The sequence below is a fragment of the Aspergillus fijiensis genome, assembly GCF_003184825.1.
Source record: "Aspergillus fijiensis CBS 313.89 unplaced genomic scaffold BO72scaffold_76, whole genome shotgun sequence".
NCBI lineage: Eukaryota > Fungi > Ascomycota > Eurotiomycetes > Eurotiales > Aspergillaceae > Aspergillus > Aspergillus fijiensis.
Window position 1 is genome coordinate 50,410 of NW_024469052.1, and position 12,810 is coordinate 63,219.

Here is a 12,810-nt window from a genome sequence, read left to right on the forward strand (position 1 = left end):
AATGGGTGGATCGAGCTGCTTGTCCCGTTTAGGATTAGTGGATTCAAACCATGCAAAACCAAATCAGTTGTTGCAAAAATCCCTCTCACCGCCCAACACTAGACCCAGATAGGCAATCATTGTTGACCTCAGGCTTGCAGGCTAGACTCCGTTCGGGTTGAATATTCTGGAGATTCCCGCCGTGAGCTGTTGAGCTCTGTGTTTGTCCCTCCCCGTTGCTCTGTCCATCCCCGTGTCTTTCTCCTTTGACTCGGTCGGACGGCGTCTTTTCTTTCCCTTGCCTGTTTGAATCCTATAATGATATAGTTGTCCCGCCAATGGCTCCCCTCCCGGAAGCCTTCTTCCCGTCCCTGGACAAGTGCTTCTCCGGGGACGTTCAGCTTCTGTACGCGCCTTCAACATTGAACACATCTGACATGACAGTAGATACTAATCCTGTTTGCGCGCTTAGGTCCTGGAAGCAAGCCTTCCTATACACATGCAATCATGCCAGCATAGATGACGATGCGGAGCAATTACATGCCTTTCTATCGCATCCCGACAGCGTCCAGATCCTCTCGAATTGCTTGAACGGGTTCCCTTCCCCATCGCCGAAATCTAAGACGGACTTCGAATCTAAAACAGCAGCCATCCATGCCGAGACTAATGCGCAGTCGTCGTACGACCTCAAGGAGATCAAAGCGGACGCTCTCTGGCTCAGCGAGAAAGCTGGGATCGACGAAATCAGCGCGCTTCGGATCACCGTGTTGGAATGGCAACACCGACCTGCTACACGCCTCTTGACTCGCTTCGCCGGAGAGGAAACAACAAGTTTACAAAGTGCAACAGGGGCCGACAATCTGCGCGCGTCCCTCGCAGGTCCTGCTCTGGCGGAAATTCTCAATCGCAAGATCCTGACGAATGATGATTCTGTCGACTTTCTTTCCGAGAAAAGCAGGCGCTTGCGGCTACGTAGTCTCTATCTCTCCGAACGAAGCCACGTTATCAAGACATCCCGCAAACTTCTAGGCTTTTTCCATCTCAGCAAAGTCGAGGTCGGCACCACCCAGCGAAGCGATTTGTGCCGTTTAGGCGCCAAGATTTTTGAAGACAAACTCAAAGGAGAAAATTGGCACGCATTCAGTGAAAGCTGTATTGAAGCTGTTCGCAGTCGACTGACGTCTCTGGCGGAAGATGGTGGGTGGCTGAGCGTCACGGAGAGTAGCCAGCAAGTGGAAGACCTGCGGACAACGACTCTCGTTGAGGAAATCCTTCATATCGTGCAGATATTATTTTACCAGCTCCAGGCCTCCACGGAGATTCCATCCGCCAAGCTCGTGCTCTCTTGGCTCAAGCTGATGGTTGAGTATAGCTTTTTAGAGCCCCTTGTCATTGTGAGTTTCTTTGTGCGCCTCAGAAATTAGACATGTACTGACTGGTTGAAGCCATGCCAGGATCCCCTGGAAGTGTTGGTGCCTCTTCAGGGCTTTGTCTCTCTAACCACTATAGCACTTCTTAAGCTCCAGTTGTCGATTCCTTCACTCATGAACAGGACGTTCACGAAGGGCAAGAACCCCGAATCGTCTAAAACTCCTTATTTCTTGGGCAAGGAGGAGCTCGGCCAAATCCACGAAATGTTTCTCTCTGAAGGAATTGAATGCAAGACTGCTAATCCGGCCGCATTCGCGTGGGGCATGATTTTACACACCATGCGAGAACTCGCATTCGAAGACAGGGAGACCCGCGAGCTAGAGCAGTTTCATAGTGCGGTTGATTCCTTTCAGTCCAATACACCCGACTCAAATGTTGGCCGGTCATCCGAGTCTTCTCTGTATGAGGATTTACTTGATCGCGCACGGACATTGAACTTCACTATCGATGATTCCATTAATGCTTTGACCTCAGATGTCATGAAGGAAGTTGTCTTCGACACGATCGTCGCATTGGCGACTAAAGTCGGGTTGACATCCGCGGTTGATGATCAACTAACAGGCAATTGGATCAGAGGGGTGTTGCTAGACTTTCTTGGGGCTGCAGTGGTCTTCTTGGACTATTCTCCGGAGATCCTTGAAGCCGTCCTAGCGATCCTTGATGGGCCTGCAGCAGACCCTCAGTGGCTTTCAGACTCACAACCGCCTCTCTCCACAGATCCACGGCTACGGTTCGTCAAGGAGGATCGCTTGATGGACAAAATCTTCCGGCTCGCACGCTCGCGATTCCCATATGAAACAGTACCTTTCCTGAAGTTGTGCCGTGCTCTTGTGAGCAAAGATCTGGTCGATGAGGAAGGCCTTCCCTTGATTGTCGCGGAGCTGGAGAACATGGGGTCATTTACTCAAGCCGTACCTGAAGGTTTCCACGGTTATCAAACAGTGAGAGAGGATGAAAACGCGAATTTTGTCACCCTCGTCGAGCCGTTGCCGATGGTGTCTTCCACTCCTCGGAGGTGGATCGGCAGCCGTGATATGGGCAATGCTTTGATTGTCACCGCCTCTTCCCAGATTCCATCAACGGCAGTTGGCCAGGTCATCTCTGAGTCGAGGCCTGCAGTCATCGCGTGGCATCACGACTACTCCTGTTTGAGCTATCTCGGAAGCTGGTTGGAAGAATGGAATGAGCAAGGTGGTTTCGCAGCAGGCTATGGGGATGATTCCGTTGCGGATTCCATCGGACTTCTTGCCGACCTCATGGTAGCTGCTAAGGATGCGCAGGCACAGAATGGAGATAGGTCTGGCGCCAAGCGAATCCTAGAACTGGCGAGTGACGGTCTTTCTCACCAGGGCGATATCATATCCTTGATATTTGAGATTTTCGAAAGGAACCTTCCACTTGTTGGCTCAAGAACAGGCTTGGATACTGTACTTGAGAGCACGATTGCCTGTTTACGGTTCATTCATGCCCTGTTAGAGGTTCTCCCAGGCAGAGTCTGGCCATTCCTCTCCCGTAGTGGCTTACTGGGCACCGACGGAAAAGGTGGCGTTATGACGACCATCATATCTGCTGCGGAGGTAACAACGGGAAACTACCCTTTCCTGTTGGGCTGTGTACGGTTGTTTGATGCTGTTGTCGACGATGCAGCCTCTCGCGCCGTCTTGAGACGGAATCCCAATGGCGTCAATGGAAAGACAATGAATGCTGCAGACTGGACCGCGGGCGTTCCTTCACATATGATGCGCGGCATTCTACTTAACTTTGTGCGGACAATGGTCGACGCCTACAACAGTAATGGAAACTGGAGATTCAATGCGATCGAGCAAAGGTTTGCGGTAAACACCTCGCTTGCCAGGACATTCGAACGTATCCTCTATTACGCATACGGAACAAACGAGGATGAAAAACTGGACTTGAAGGCTACTGGTGTCTTCTCATCCTCCGCAACATTCTTGCTGGAGGTGATGCGTCCTGAGGCGACTGCTGAGCTGCCGTTCAACTGCATTCTACGCCTGATTCTCGATGGGTTACAGGCTCCTTCTACTCTACACCTTCGTTACTTGGCGCTCATTCAGAAGCAGGTGCTAGCGACATTAGATCTTTCCCTCAGGCTGTTGCAGGCAGCACGGTGCCTGAATCTTACCCCATCGCTTCTCGAAGAGCAGCTTTTCAAGGCTACCCCTGCTCTGGTGAAGTTGTATGCTTTGGATGACACCTATCGTTTCCCGATCATCTCAATCTTAGAAATTCTCATATCGGGCGCCGCTTCGGATCCCGCGAAGGAACCACCATCCCTGGTCGGTCACCTTGGTCCCGAGTCAGCCTGCCTCTTTCTCGACATTATATCCCAATTCGATAAACCTCTCAATGACCAGCGCCTCCAATTGGCTATCTGGCAATTCCTGTCCACCATCATAAGCAAGCGTCAACCATGGCTTGCTGTTTACATACTAACGGGGACGTCGCCGCGCCAATCGCTGAAGAAGGATGACAAGCAGAAGGAGGTTGCTATGAGAGGAGCTCCTTTCTTGCAGATCGCTCTTGACACTCTTGCGAGGATAGAGCAGACTGACCTTCAATTAGCACTCTCGCTACTGGCCTTTGTTTCGCATGCGCAGGAGAATTGGCCATGGGCGACACCCGAGCTCAAGAAACACCCACAATTCTTCACCAGTATTGTCAACTATGTCTCGAAGCTGAAGATCTCGTCTCTGTCAGCGACCGACCAGGTGTTCGCTACTCGGATAGCGGCCGTGGTCGCGGATCTCTGCGGCGTCTATCTGCATGCAGCGAAGGACATGCAGGATAAGGGCTTCTACAAGACCATGATTCCCCTTGTATCTTGGTTCTCCAAAGATGCGGTGGACGTATCTGCGTACAACGCCTCGCTACATGCGAATCTCAAGAAGAACTTCGAAATGAGATACCCTGGGTGCAAACTCGCTGACTTCAAGAGGTCCCCGCTGCAAACCCGATCTCTGGGACCGGCTTACTTCTATGACGTTGAATTAGGCCAGAAGCTTCTCTCATACGACTTTGCCTGGACAGGGACTCGGAACCAAGGGTTTGCCGAGGAGTTCCAGCGCGCCAACCTCAACTTGTCACTGGTTGAGGCGCAAGTGGTTTGTGCTCCTCTAATTTCATGAAGGAAGAAAGTTTGCTAACCGGAAATCTTTGCAGAGTCTTCTCTACAGCTGGAAGTTCTTTGCCATCGAGCATTGCGAGGACTTCATGGCGGATCGCGAAGTGCAGAAGTCGATGGCCCTGGTCGTACAGAGCTGCCTGGAAGCCAACACGAGAGGCGTTCCTCAGGAGGCTATCTTTGAACGCATACAGCAAACCCGAGCGGAGTTTGCCCAGGCCCTGCTTCAACGCCTGGTTACCGTTGGCGCCAAGGGAGCCGAGGTGTTCGGTCTTCTCAAGGTCGTATGGGATGCATTGCGATCTCGCCGTACTTCTTACGAAGAAGCTATCATCAATGACGACACGGAGTATTACCGCTTATTGTTGAACGTCCTCTTCCTTGCACTGCAGTTCCACCTCGATACCCCTGCTCGGGCCGCACCGGAAACTTTGACCAAGAAGGCGGAAGTCTCCTCTGACCTGGGAGTCGTGGTTGAAGTTGTCAAGGTTGTTGTTGCGCAAGGCTTCAAGTCCTTAGTGACTTACCTCCACGAGCAACCCGAAAAATGTACGCCCAAGGACTTTGCGCTCCTCACCGCGATTTTGCAGAGTGCCTTGCAGGTGAAGAACGTCGATCGCTTGTTCGAACACATCGTCTACCACATTGCCGATAACGACACAGCACGACTTGCAACATCGTTGTTCTCATGGGCTGATCAGCGGACTGTGGCTGGCGACCCTGTGTACGGCGAGCTGAGCATGTCCTTGCTGGTCAAGCTGTCCACTATCCCCATGCTAGCTGAGCATCTAGCCGTTGAGACGGTCCTCGCACGGATCTCCACGAGCCGACTCTCGACCTTCATGCGCCAGAGCAAGGGATTCGGCCCATTCGACCCAGTGCCCCGACTCTATTCCATCTGGACCGGTGGCATCCTTCCCCTGTGCCTGAACCTCCTCTACCATGTGATGCGCACGGCGCCGGAAGTGGCCGGGTTCCTCAACCAGTTCGAAGGCCAATTGACCCGCTCGGCCGAATCGTTCGCCGCAACCCGCGCGGTCAGCGCTTCTGGGGTCGCTTCCACCCGGCGACTCACTCTCAGCATGGTCTCGGAAGGGTACTCCCTCGCGCTGATCTCGTTCATCCTGACCCGGTTCCGTCAAGCCGGCGCCAGCATCGGCGTGGACGCCCAGGCGATCCAGGAACTGAAATGGGACAAGGCACAGGTCAAGGAGGACATCGAGGAGCTGCTCGAGCGCAAGCAGAGCCTCCGAGCGCGGATCGTGGCCACCAGTGACAAGGAGCTGGAGCTGGCGCGTCAGAAACCGGTCGATGCCGCCTCGGGGGCCGAGAACCGGCTGGAGGAGAAGATCACGAGTGAGCTGAAGGCAACATTGGTATGCCTTGGTGGGGATGAGGCGTGAGCTTCTTTTCCCTGAAGAATGGCGTTTGTTTAGAATTCCAAACCAGACAAAGATTTTTTTGCTCCCTTCTGTGAGGACTGTTCTATATGTCGTACTTATGACCTTTTATTATTTTCCATCTGGTGAAGCGAATTCAAGGGGATACATTTTTGTTTAGGAAGAAATCCATTGCATAGGGGGTCTGCTATTGTCTTTCCAGGTAGTATTCGGATCAAATATGTACAGTACTGTACTGTGGCTAGGTTGTAGTTTACTTGTTGTATGAGTAGTATGCACAGAGGCAAGTACTGTACAGTATGCAACCTCGTCTCCCTCCCAAACCACCCACCCACTCTACCCAGACTCAATCATGCAAACATGAATGAATGTTTGCTTTCCCTGGGTCCCACTGTGCCAGATAGTGGCACTCTGTACGGATTAGGGAGCAAGCAGTCCAGTCCATGATTGATTGTCTCCGTCTGATGCCGATCCCCCGCAACCACTCCTCATCCCCTCCCATCAAATCAATCAATGAAGAAACAACCACGCCATCCATCCACCCAACCCCCAAAAAGAAGAACCTCGGACCTCTCCAAACCAAGCAAGCTAACCGAGCACCCGAGCCAGAATGCGGGGAGTGTGTGTGTGTGTGTGCGCGCGCGCGTGTGTGTCAACACCACCTAGACCACCTACGGAGTACCTACCCAGTAAAAGAGAGAGCAGAGCGAAAGCGACAGGGAAAGCGGAAAAGCCGAGCCGACATGCACACTGCACGAGTTGGAACTATCCAATCAATCCATCCGCAGCAACTGCCTCTTTCCCGCAAACCCCGGGATTTAACCTATTATCCAGGTATCCAATCAGCCAGGGACTAAGCTGGGTTGATCCCGGTGTGATGGGTTTTACGAGGGGGGGGGGGTTGCGTGTCGGCGTGTCGGCGTGTCGATTGGGGCCGGGAAAACCCCTGCTCACTGCTACTGCCGGTTTCCATTGGAGAAAGGATTGGATTCGTTCCGGGGGAAGTGTGCAGTGATCTATCTTATACATACTCACCGCTGCATAAGGACGGACGTCGTCCCCCCCGCTAGCTGGTTGTGCTCGTATAGTAGGGCTTTGACTGAGCCGGTATGCGTGAACAACCAGAATAATGGGTGAGGGGGGGAGGAGAGCGGAGAGAACGACCAGCGGATCATAACGTTACTATGCATGGCCATGGCATGGCACGCATGCACGATAGATGGATGGATGATGGATGCATGGGCCGCCGCCGCCCGCGGTGTTGGGCCGCGCCTGTGCTTCCCTCTCCTCTCCCCTCTTCCCTCTCTTCCCTTCGGCGTGGACATTTGGACTAGACTGGCGGATTGATTGATTGATTGACGGCTTGACTGATCAAAACTGGAAATTGACTTGGTTTGGATGATAGACTGCACTGGACTGGGCTGGACTGAGTAGATTGGCATATTTATATCTTTCCATAGTATCCCATCCATCTCTTTTGCATGACTCGTGGTTCTCTTTATTATTTGTGGATGTGAGGTTCCTTGAGTGCAAGCACTGTACTGTTCATCTGCGACTGCTCTATCCAGCGGTCTTGACTACGTACGATATTCTATAAAGCTTTTGTTGGATACATTACACCGATATACCCCCAGACCCCAGCAAGCATCTTATCCTATCCTATCAATTGTATGCCAGCCAGCCAGCCAGCCAGCCACTGGGATGCAATAACTTCCACCACCCTCTTCTTCTCAACCTCACTGCCCACTGCACCTTTTACCTCAACAAAAATGCCCTTCCAATCCCGCTGGTCCATCGACATTCCCAGCTGCCACCTCGCCACCCTCCTCTTCACCTCCCCAACCAACCCGCTCTCCCACACCCATCGATGTTTCCTCGACGCCGCCCGCCCGGACACCCACTACTTCACGGAGCACTCGTTCCGCCTCTGGAGCCAACGGCTCGCCGCGGGGCTCCGACACGCCGGACTGCGGCGCGGGGACCGCGTGCTCCTGTTCTCGGGGAACGACCTGTTCTTCCCCGTCGTGTTTATGGGGATCATCATGGCGGGTGGGATCTTCACGGGGGCGAACCCCACCTTCGTGGCGCGGGAGCTGGAGTATCAGCTGCGGGACTCCGGGGCGACGTTTTTGATCTGTGCGCGGGGGAGTCTGGAAACCGGGCTGGAAGCTGCCCGGGGAGCGGGGTTGGGGTTGGATCGGGTGTTTGTGTTTGACAGTGCGGTTTTTGAGGAAGGTGATAATCTGCAGAGCAAGCTGGACGAGAGGCAGGGTAGTCGCTACTGGGGCGAGTTGATCGCCTCCGTCGAGGAAGGGAGTCGGTGGGCGTGGGACGATCTGATGACCCCCGGCGCGGCGGATGCGCAGACGCTGGCGCTGAATTACTCGAGCGGCACGACCGGTCGACCTAAGGGAGTCGAGATCACGCACAAAAACTACGTCGCCAATCTGCTGCAGTATAACTTCCTCTTCTACCTGTACCCGGACTGGGTGCAGCGGCTGGCGCGCGCGCGCTGGCTCTGTTTCCTCCCCATGTACCATGCCATGGCGCAGAATATCTTCATCGCCGCGGCGCTGCGGCGCGGCGTGCCCGTCTACATCATGCCCAAGTTCGATATGCTAAAAATGCTCGAGTACACGGAGAAATTCCGGATCACGGACCTCATCCTCGTGCCCCCGGTGGTCGTGGCGTTGGCGAAGCACCCGGCCGTCCGCAGCGGTAGGTATAATCTGAGTAGCGTCGAGGGGGTCGCCAGTGGTGCGGCGCCCTTGGGCGCGGAGGTCTGCGAGCAGGTTGAGAAGCTCTGGGAGCCGGGCCGAATCACGGTCCGTCAAGGTTGGGGAATGACCGAGTGAGTTCTAGTCTTGCTGTGCTGGATGAGCAGGGCAAACGTGTGGCGAACGACCACCAGCTAACAGACACCCCTGTCGGGCTCGCCGTTAGGACGACATGTTCACTGTTGGGCTGGGACCCCACGACGAAGACACACCCAGCATCGGTAGGTGAGCTGAATGCGAACTGTGAAGCCAAGATCATGGCCGACGATGACCGGACGGAGCTGGGACCGAATCAGCGGGGTGAGCTGTGGGTTCGTGGGCAGAATATCATGAAAGGCTACTGGAGGAATCCGGCAGCAACCAAAGAAACCAAGACAGGAGACGGATGGTTGAAGACAGGCGATATTGCCTTCGTGGACGATCAAGGTCTGTTCCATGTGGTGGACCGGAAAAAGGTATGCTAGTGAGACAGACGGTCTTCCTGCTCGCCACCTGCGGCGGATCACGAACGGACACGCCGGTCCTGCATGTCTTGTTGCCTCTCTCTATCTGCGATGCTAACAGCCACTCCTGCGTTAGGAACTGATCAAAGTCAAGGGAAACCAAGTCGCGCCAGCTGAGCTAGAGGCGATATTGTTGGACCATCCTGCAGTGGCCGATGCTGCCGTCATTGGTGTACCAATGTATGTGGTTGAGAGGCGACCTTTTGACAGCAAGATCAAAAAGGCGAATTGCTTACACAACTTCTCAAATAGGAATGACGATGAGCGCCCTCGAGCATATATCGTGCTGAACTCCGGACAGAACGCCACCGACAGAGACATCTTGTCATTCATGGACGACAAGGTTTCGCCGTTCAAAAGAATCACCGGAGGAGTGGTGTTCATCGACGCCATCCCCAAGAATCCATCAGGGAAGATCCTGCGAAAGATGCTTCGTGAGCGTGCCGATGGAGAGATGCAGCCGACTGCAAGACTATAGATTTCTCTCTTCATTGTCCTTGTATCTGTCCTGTTCTTGCTTCTCCTATAAACACAGTAGAAAGCCTGTTTTCCACGCCCAATCATTAGCCAGAGAAGCTATTGGAGAATACAGAGATCTCCAATAATGGTTTCGTCTCATCTGTCCGGGGATATGGAACGCCTTCGTGGCTATACGGTAACGTAATCACTGATTCGTGACCCAATTATTTTGCGCTGTAGTAGGCAGCTAGATTTAGGCTTGCTCGCGAGCGGCAAGATGTAAGCTGGTATAAGATCAGTTGGGAAGGCGAGCATTGAATTGTCTAAGTGAGCAAGGGTATTGTGGCCCAAGTAGCAAAAAAGAAAAAAAAAAAAAAAAGATAAAGCGAGAGCACCAGTCAAGGCTACCCAGTTGAAAGGAACAACCGATCGATCGACAGAATGCATCTGAATGAGTGCGCCTGCCATTGGCTGTAGCTGGTGAGCTTATACCCGACAGCAGGAACTAGACATCACCTAGATCTGGCATGGAAGACGTGCCTGCAGTGCCTGCAGAAGCAGGCTGACCCATTCACCGCCACATTGGGGCGGCGCGGGAGCCTCACACTTACCACCACAAACACAATTGTCGGTGCATATATCCACATCGATTGATTGTGATTATTGTAATTAATTAATAGTCGGACAAGTTCCTCGTGGATGGGGAAATGGCGAGCTGAGGACTAGTCCAGAGTGCAAAGAGTCTCGACCTCCACTGGGTTCCATGCACCCTTGATCGCAATTTATTAGCCTAAGACCTAGAACTGGATCTGCGCCAACAGTCGATCTGTAGTCAAGGCGCAGCTGAGATGCACGGCAACACAACACAATGAAAGGACCCTTAAATGACCAGCCATGTAAAGGCAGGAAAGGCGAGCAAAGAGGCGATAAGAAGATCACGAGACACGGCTTCATGGATCCAAAGTAGTCGACTGGTCGTAACTTTGCCGGGTCCTTCGCGGCGCCATTGACAGGGGTAATTCGAATCGAACAGTCTCAACCATCATGTTGGGTTCGTTCGCTTGGCTCGATTTTTCGCAAGTTCCCCGCCTCCGAGACTCTGCTAGAGAATCGAGGCACGAATCGAGGCTCACACGGTCCAGGACTCCAGGTAGCCTTATGGCGTTCTGACTGGGCCGCTTTCTCCCTTTAAGAATTAGCGGGTCTCCTAGCCGATGGCACAGAGTGGTGGCGCTTCCGCTGGGCAGCTGAACCTGCCTTGCTTCAGGACCTTCATCCCGACCTGTCTAGCTCCCTTGGTCCTATGATCGGGGTGCATCTATAGTTGGAGGTCATTCTCGTCGGTTGCGATCGGTTCGTAAGCTCTCGTGGCTGATGATGGCACAGCTGGACTGGGAGGGGCTAACCTCCCCCCTCTGTCATAGCCCACTCGAATAGTGCGCGTTAGTGAAGTAGACTGTCATTTCCATCAGATCTGTCTCTAGTCTTTCTGTAGTGGAGTCCGCATATCTCCGTGGACATATAATTAAAAAAGGCGTGTTTCGTGCCATGCATGGGTTGCCCTAAGGCCGGATGTTATTGCTTTTGTTACCGTCTATATTGGTTGCGCCATGGTCCGGTCTCATTTATAAAGACCGTCCGATATCTGCGAGAATCAAGATAATCCAAGCATATCGCACTTTTGATCGTTTACCTTTTCTCCTGGTGCATCTGGATGCGACGCTTTTGCTTAGCCCGTCCTTATATGTCTCCCTGCAGTGGCCCATCAGAATTGTAAAGAAGCGACTACTTCGACCAAAGAAACCAACGTGGTACAGTACTTCACCCATTCCTTGTGCTCCGTGGCCTTCCAAATGGTAATTTGATCCAAATACTTACTGGGTGTGTAGTTCATTTTGCCCACAGCCTAACGAGCAGCTGGGATCCCATTGGCTACCACAGGGAACTATAAACCCTAAGCCTCCTTGCAATGAGGTGCACGAATTTGAAGACGGCGATTCCGAAGAATATCCAGATAGCGTCGCTCGGAATCATCTATTTTGCTGCTTGCATAGTTTGCGCCCTAGTCCTTCTTCAGCGTATCCGGCGTCGACGGCTCAGGTACGCATCAGCAGAGAGGCAAATGGATCCGCTATCATCTTCGCTAGAGAAAGGAGGTGGCGACGGACCAAGCAGTCCAGTGGGCCAAGGCTACGGCGTTGCCTACCTGCAATATCCAATCTCCCACCACGCTAGCTCATTCCCTTCAGCTTGCGACGTTCTGCAGCCCTTGTCGCACTTGTCTCAATTGCCATCAAGTGGTTATTTGGCGGCGGTCTTAACTCGAGAGCGGAGCTCGTGGACGCCGCAACACTCGTATTCCGGCGATGAGCTTGCTCTACCAGCCCCCGGGAACGCCGATATGAACGGAATTTTCAATTCCTCCACCTGTCAAAATGATCTCGGTGGCTTGTCTTCGGAGCGGTTGAATGGTGGCAGCATGGCCCCGAACGCTCCACCACGGACGGGTTCATCCCCGGTTGGGTGGCGTACCGAAAGCCACAGCCAGGAACCGCCGCTCAATGTTGCGGAGTCTAGCGGAACTCAACCGACGCGGAAATCCGAGCACGCAGTCCAATACATGCGCGATGCAGACGAGGAGGGAGTGCGGACCTGGAAACGGGTGGTGGTGGAGTACAGTTGATTTCTTGATAATGTGTGTGGTCTCTGTCGCCTACTTGCCTGGATTTGCTTCTGAGGGGCCTTCTCCTTCTTCTTCGTTATGCTTCGGTTATTCTTCATTTCGAGATGGATACTATTCTCATCAGGGACCAGTTTCAAGCGCATGCCAGAAAGGCAAGCTCGAGGATTGGGTGGCATCTTTTAGTTCTTGATTTGTCAAAGGAGTTTTTAGTTTGTGGTTGATGATGATTGATGACTGAATGATAATCGGAAGTGTTTGTCAGAGATGGAAAGAGACTATCCGGGTCAGTAGAAGAAAAGGTGATAATAGCGATGAGAGACCAGCTGCTCCTGCAGTAGAAGCACTTGTGGCACGCTGTCCCATCTCTTCTGGCAGATCTGGAGCTGTACAACATAGAGATTCGCAGTTGAGTCGCTTACAGACCCATCGAAGTATA

The 12,810-nt window shown here is 53.0% G+C and overlaps 6 protein-coding genes across 6 annotated transcripts; 5 read left to right on the forward strand and 1 right to left on the reverse strand.

The window, feature by feature from the left end:
• Positions 1–206: 206 nt before the first annotated feature.
• On the forward strand, positions 207–6,133 carry BO72DRAFT_414861 (nucleoporin). Its single transcript, XM_040942552.1, has 4 exons — positions 207–385; positions 452–1,373; positions 1,425–4,532; positions 4,591–6,133. The coding sequence occupies exons 1-4, from the start codon at positions 318–320 to the stop codon at positions 5,953–5,955; spliced, it is 5,463 nt and encodes a 1,820-aa protein (XP_040796423.1). The 5' UTR covers positions 207–317; the 3' UTR covers positions 5,956–6,133.
• A 1,335-nt stretch (positions 6,134–7,468) lies between these two features.
• On the forward strand, positions 7,469–8,808 carry BO72DRAFT_452701 (acetyl-CoA synthetase-like protein; the record flags this gene model as incomplete). The annotated part of the gene is made up of 1 exon (XM_040945784.1): positions 7,469–8,808. Exon 1 carries the CDS (start codon positions 7,722–7,724, stop codon positions 8,805–8,807), a length of 1,086 nt encoding a protein of 361 aa, XP_040796424.1. The 5' UTR covers positions 7,469–7,721.
• Positions 8,809–9,305: 497 nt separating this feature from the next.
• Positions 9,306–9,837, forward strand: BO72DRAFT_452703 (uncharacterized protein). The gene is made up of 2 exons (XM_040945785.1): positions 9,306–9,412; positions 9,485–9,837. Coding segments are annotated over exons 1-2 (228 nt in total). The 5' UTR covers positions 9,306–9,410; the 3' UTR covers positions 9,711–9,837.
• Positions 9,796–10,260, reverse strand: BO72DRAFT_275830 (uncharacterized protein). Its single transcript, XM_040940239.1, has one exon. The coding sequence runs from the start codon at positions 10,157–10,159 to the stop codon at positions 9,881–9,883; it is 279 nt and encodes a 92-aa protein (XP_040796426.1). The 5' UTR covers positions 10,160–10,260; the 3' UTR covers positions 9,796–9,880.
• Positions 10,261–11,223: 963 nt separating this feature from the next.
• BO72DRAFT_481006 (uncharacterized protein) lies at positions 11,224–11,791 on the forward strand. Its single transcript, XM_040947665.1, has 2 exons — positions 11,224–11,507; positions 11,581–11,791. Exons 1-2 carry the CDS (start codon positions 11,264–11,266, stop codon positions 11,640–11,642), a joined length of 306 nt encoding a protein of 101 aa, XP_040796428.1. The 5' UTR covers positions 11,224–11,263; the 3' UTR covers positions 11,643–11,791.
• Positions 11,224–12,731, forward strand: BO72DRAFT_439762 (uncharacterized protein). Its single transcript, XM_040943425.1, has 2 exons — positions 11,224–11,507; positions 11,581–12,731. Exon 2 carries the CDS (start codon positions 11,661–11,663, stop codon positions 12,372–12,374), a length of 714 nt encoding a protein of 237 aa, XP_040796427.1. The 5' UTR covers positions 11,224–11,507; positions 11,581–11,660; the 3' UTR covers positions 12,375–12,731.
• The last annotated feature ends 79 nt before the right edge of the window (positions 12,732–12,810 follow it).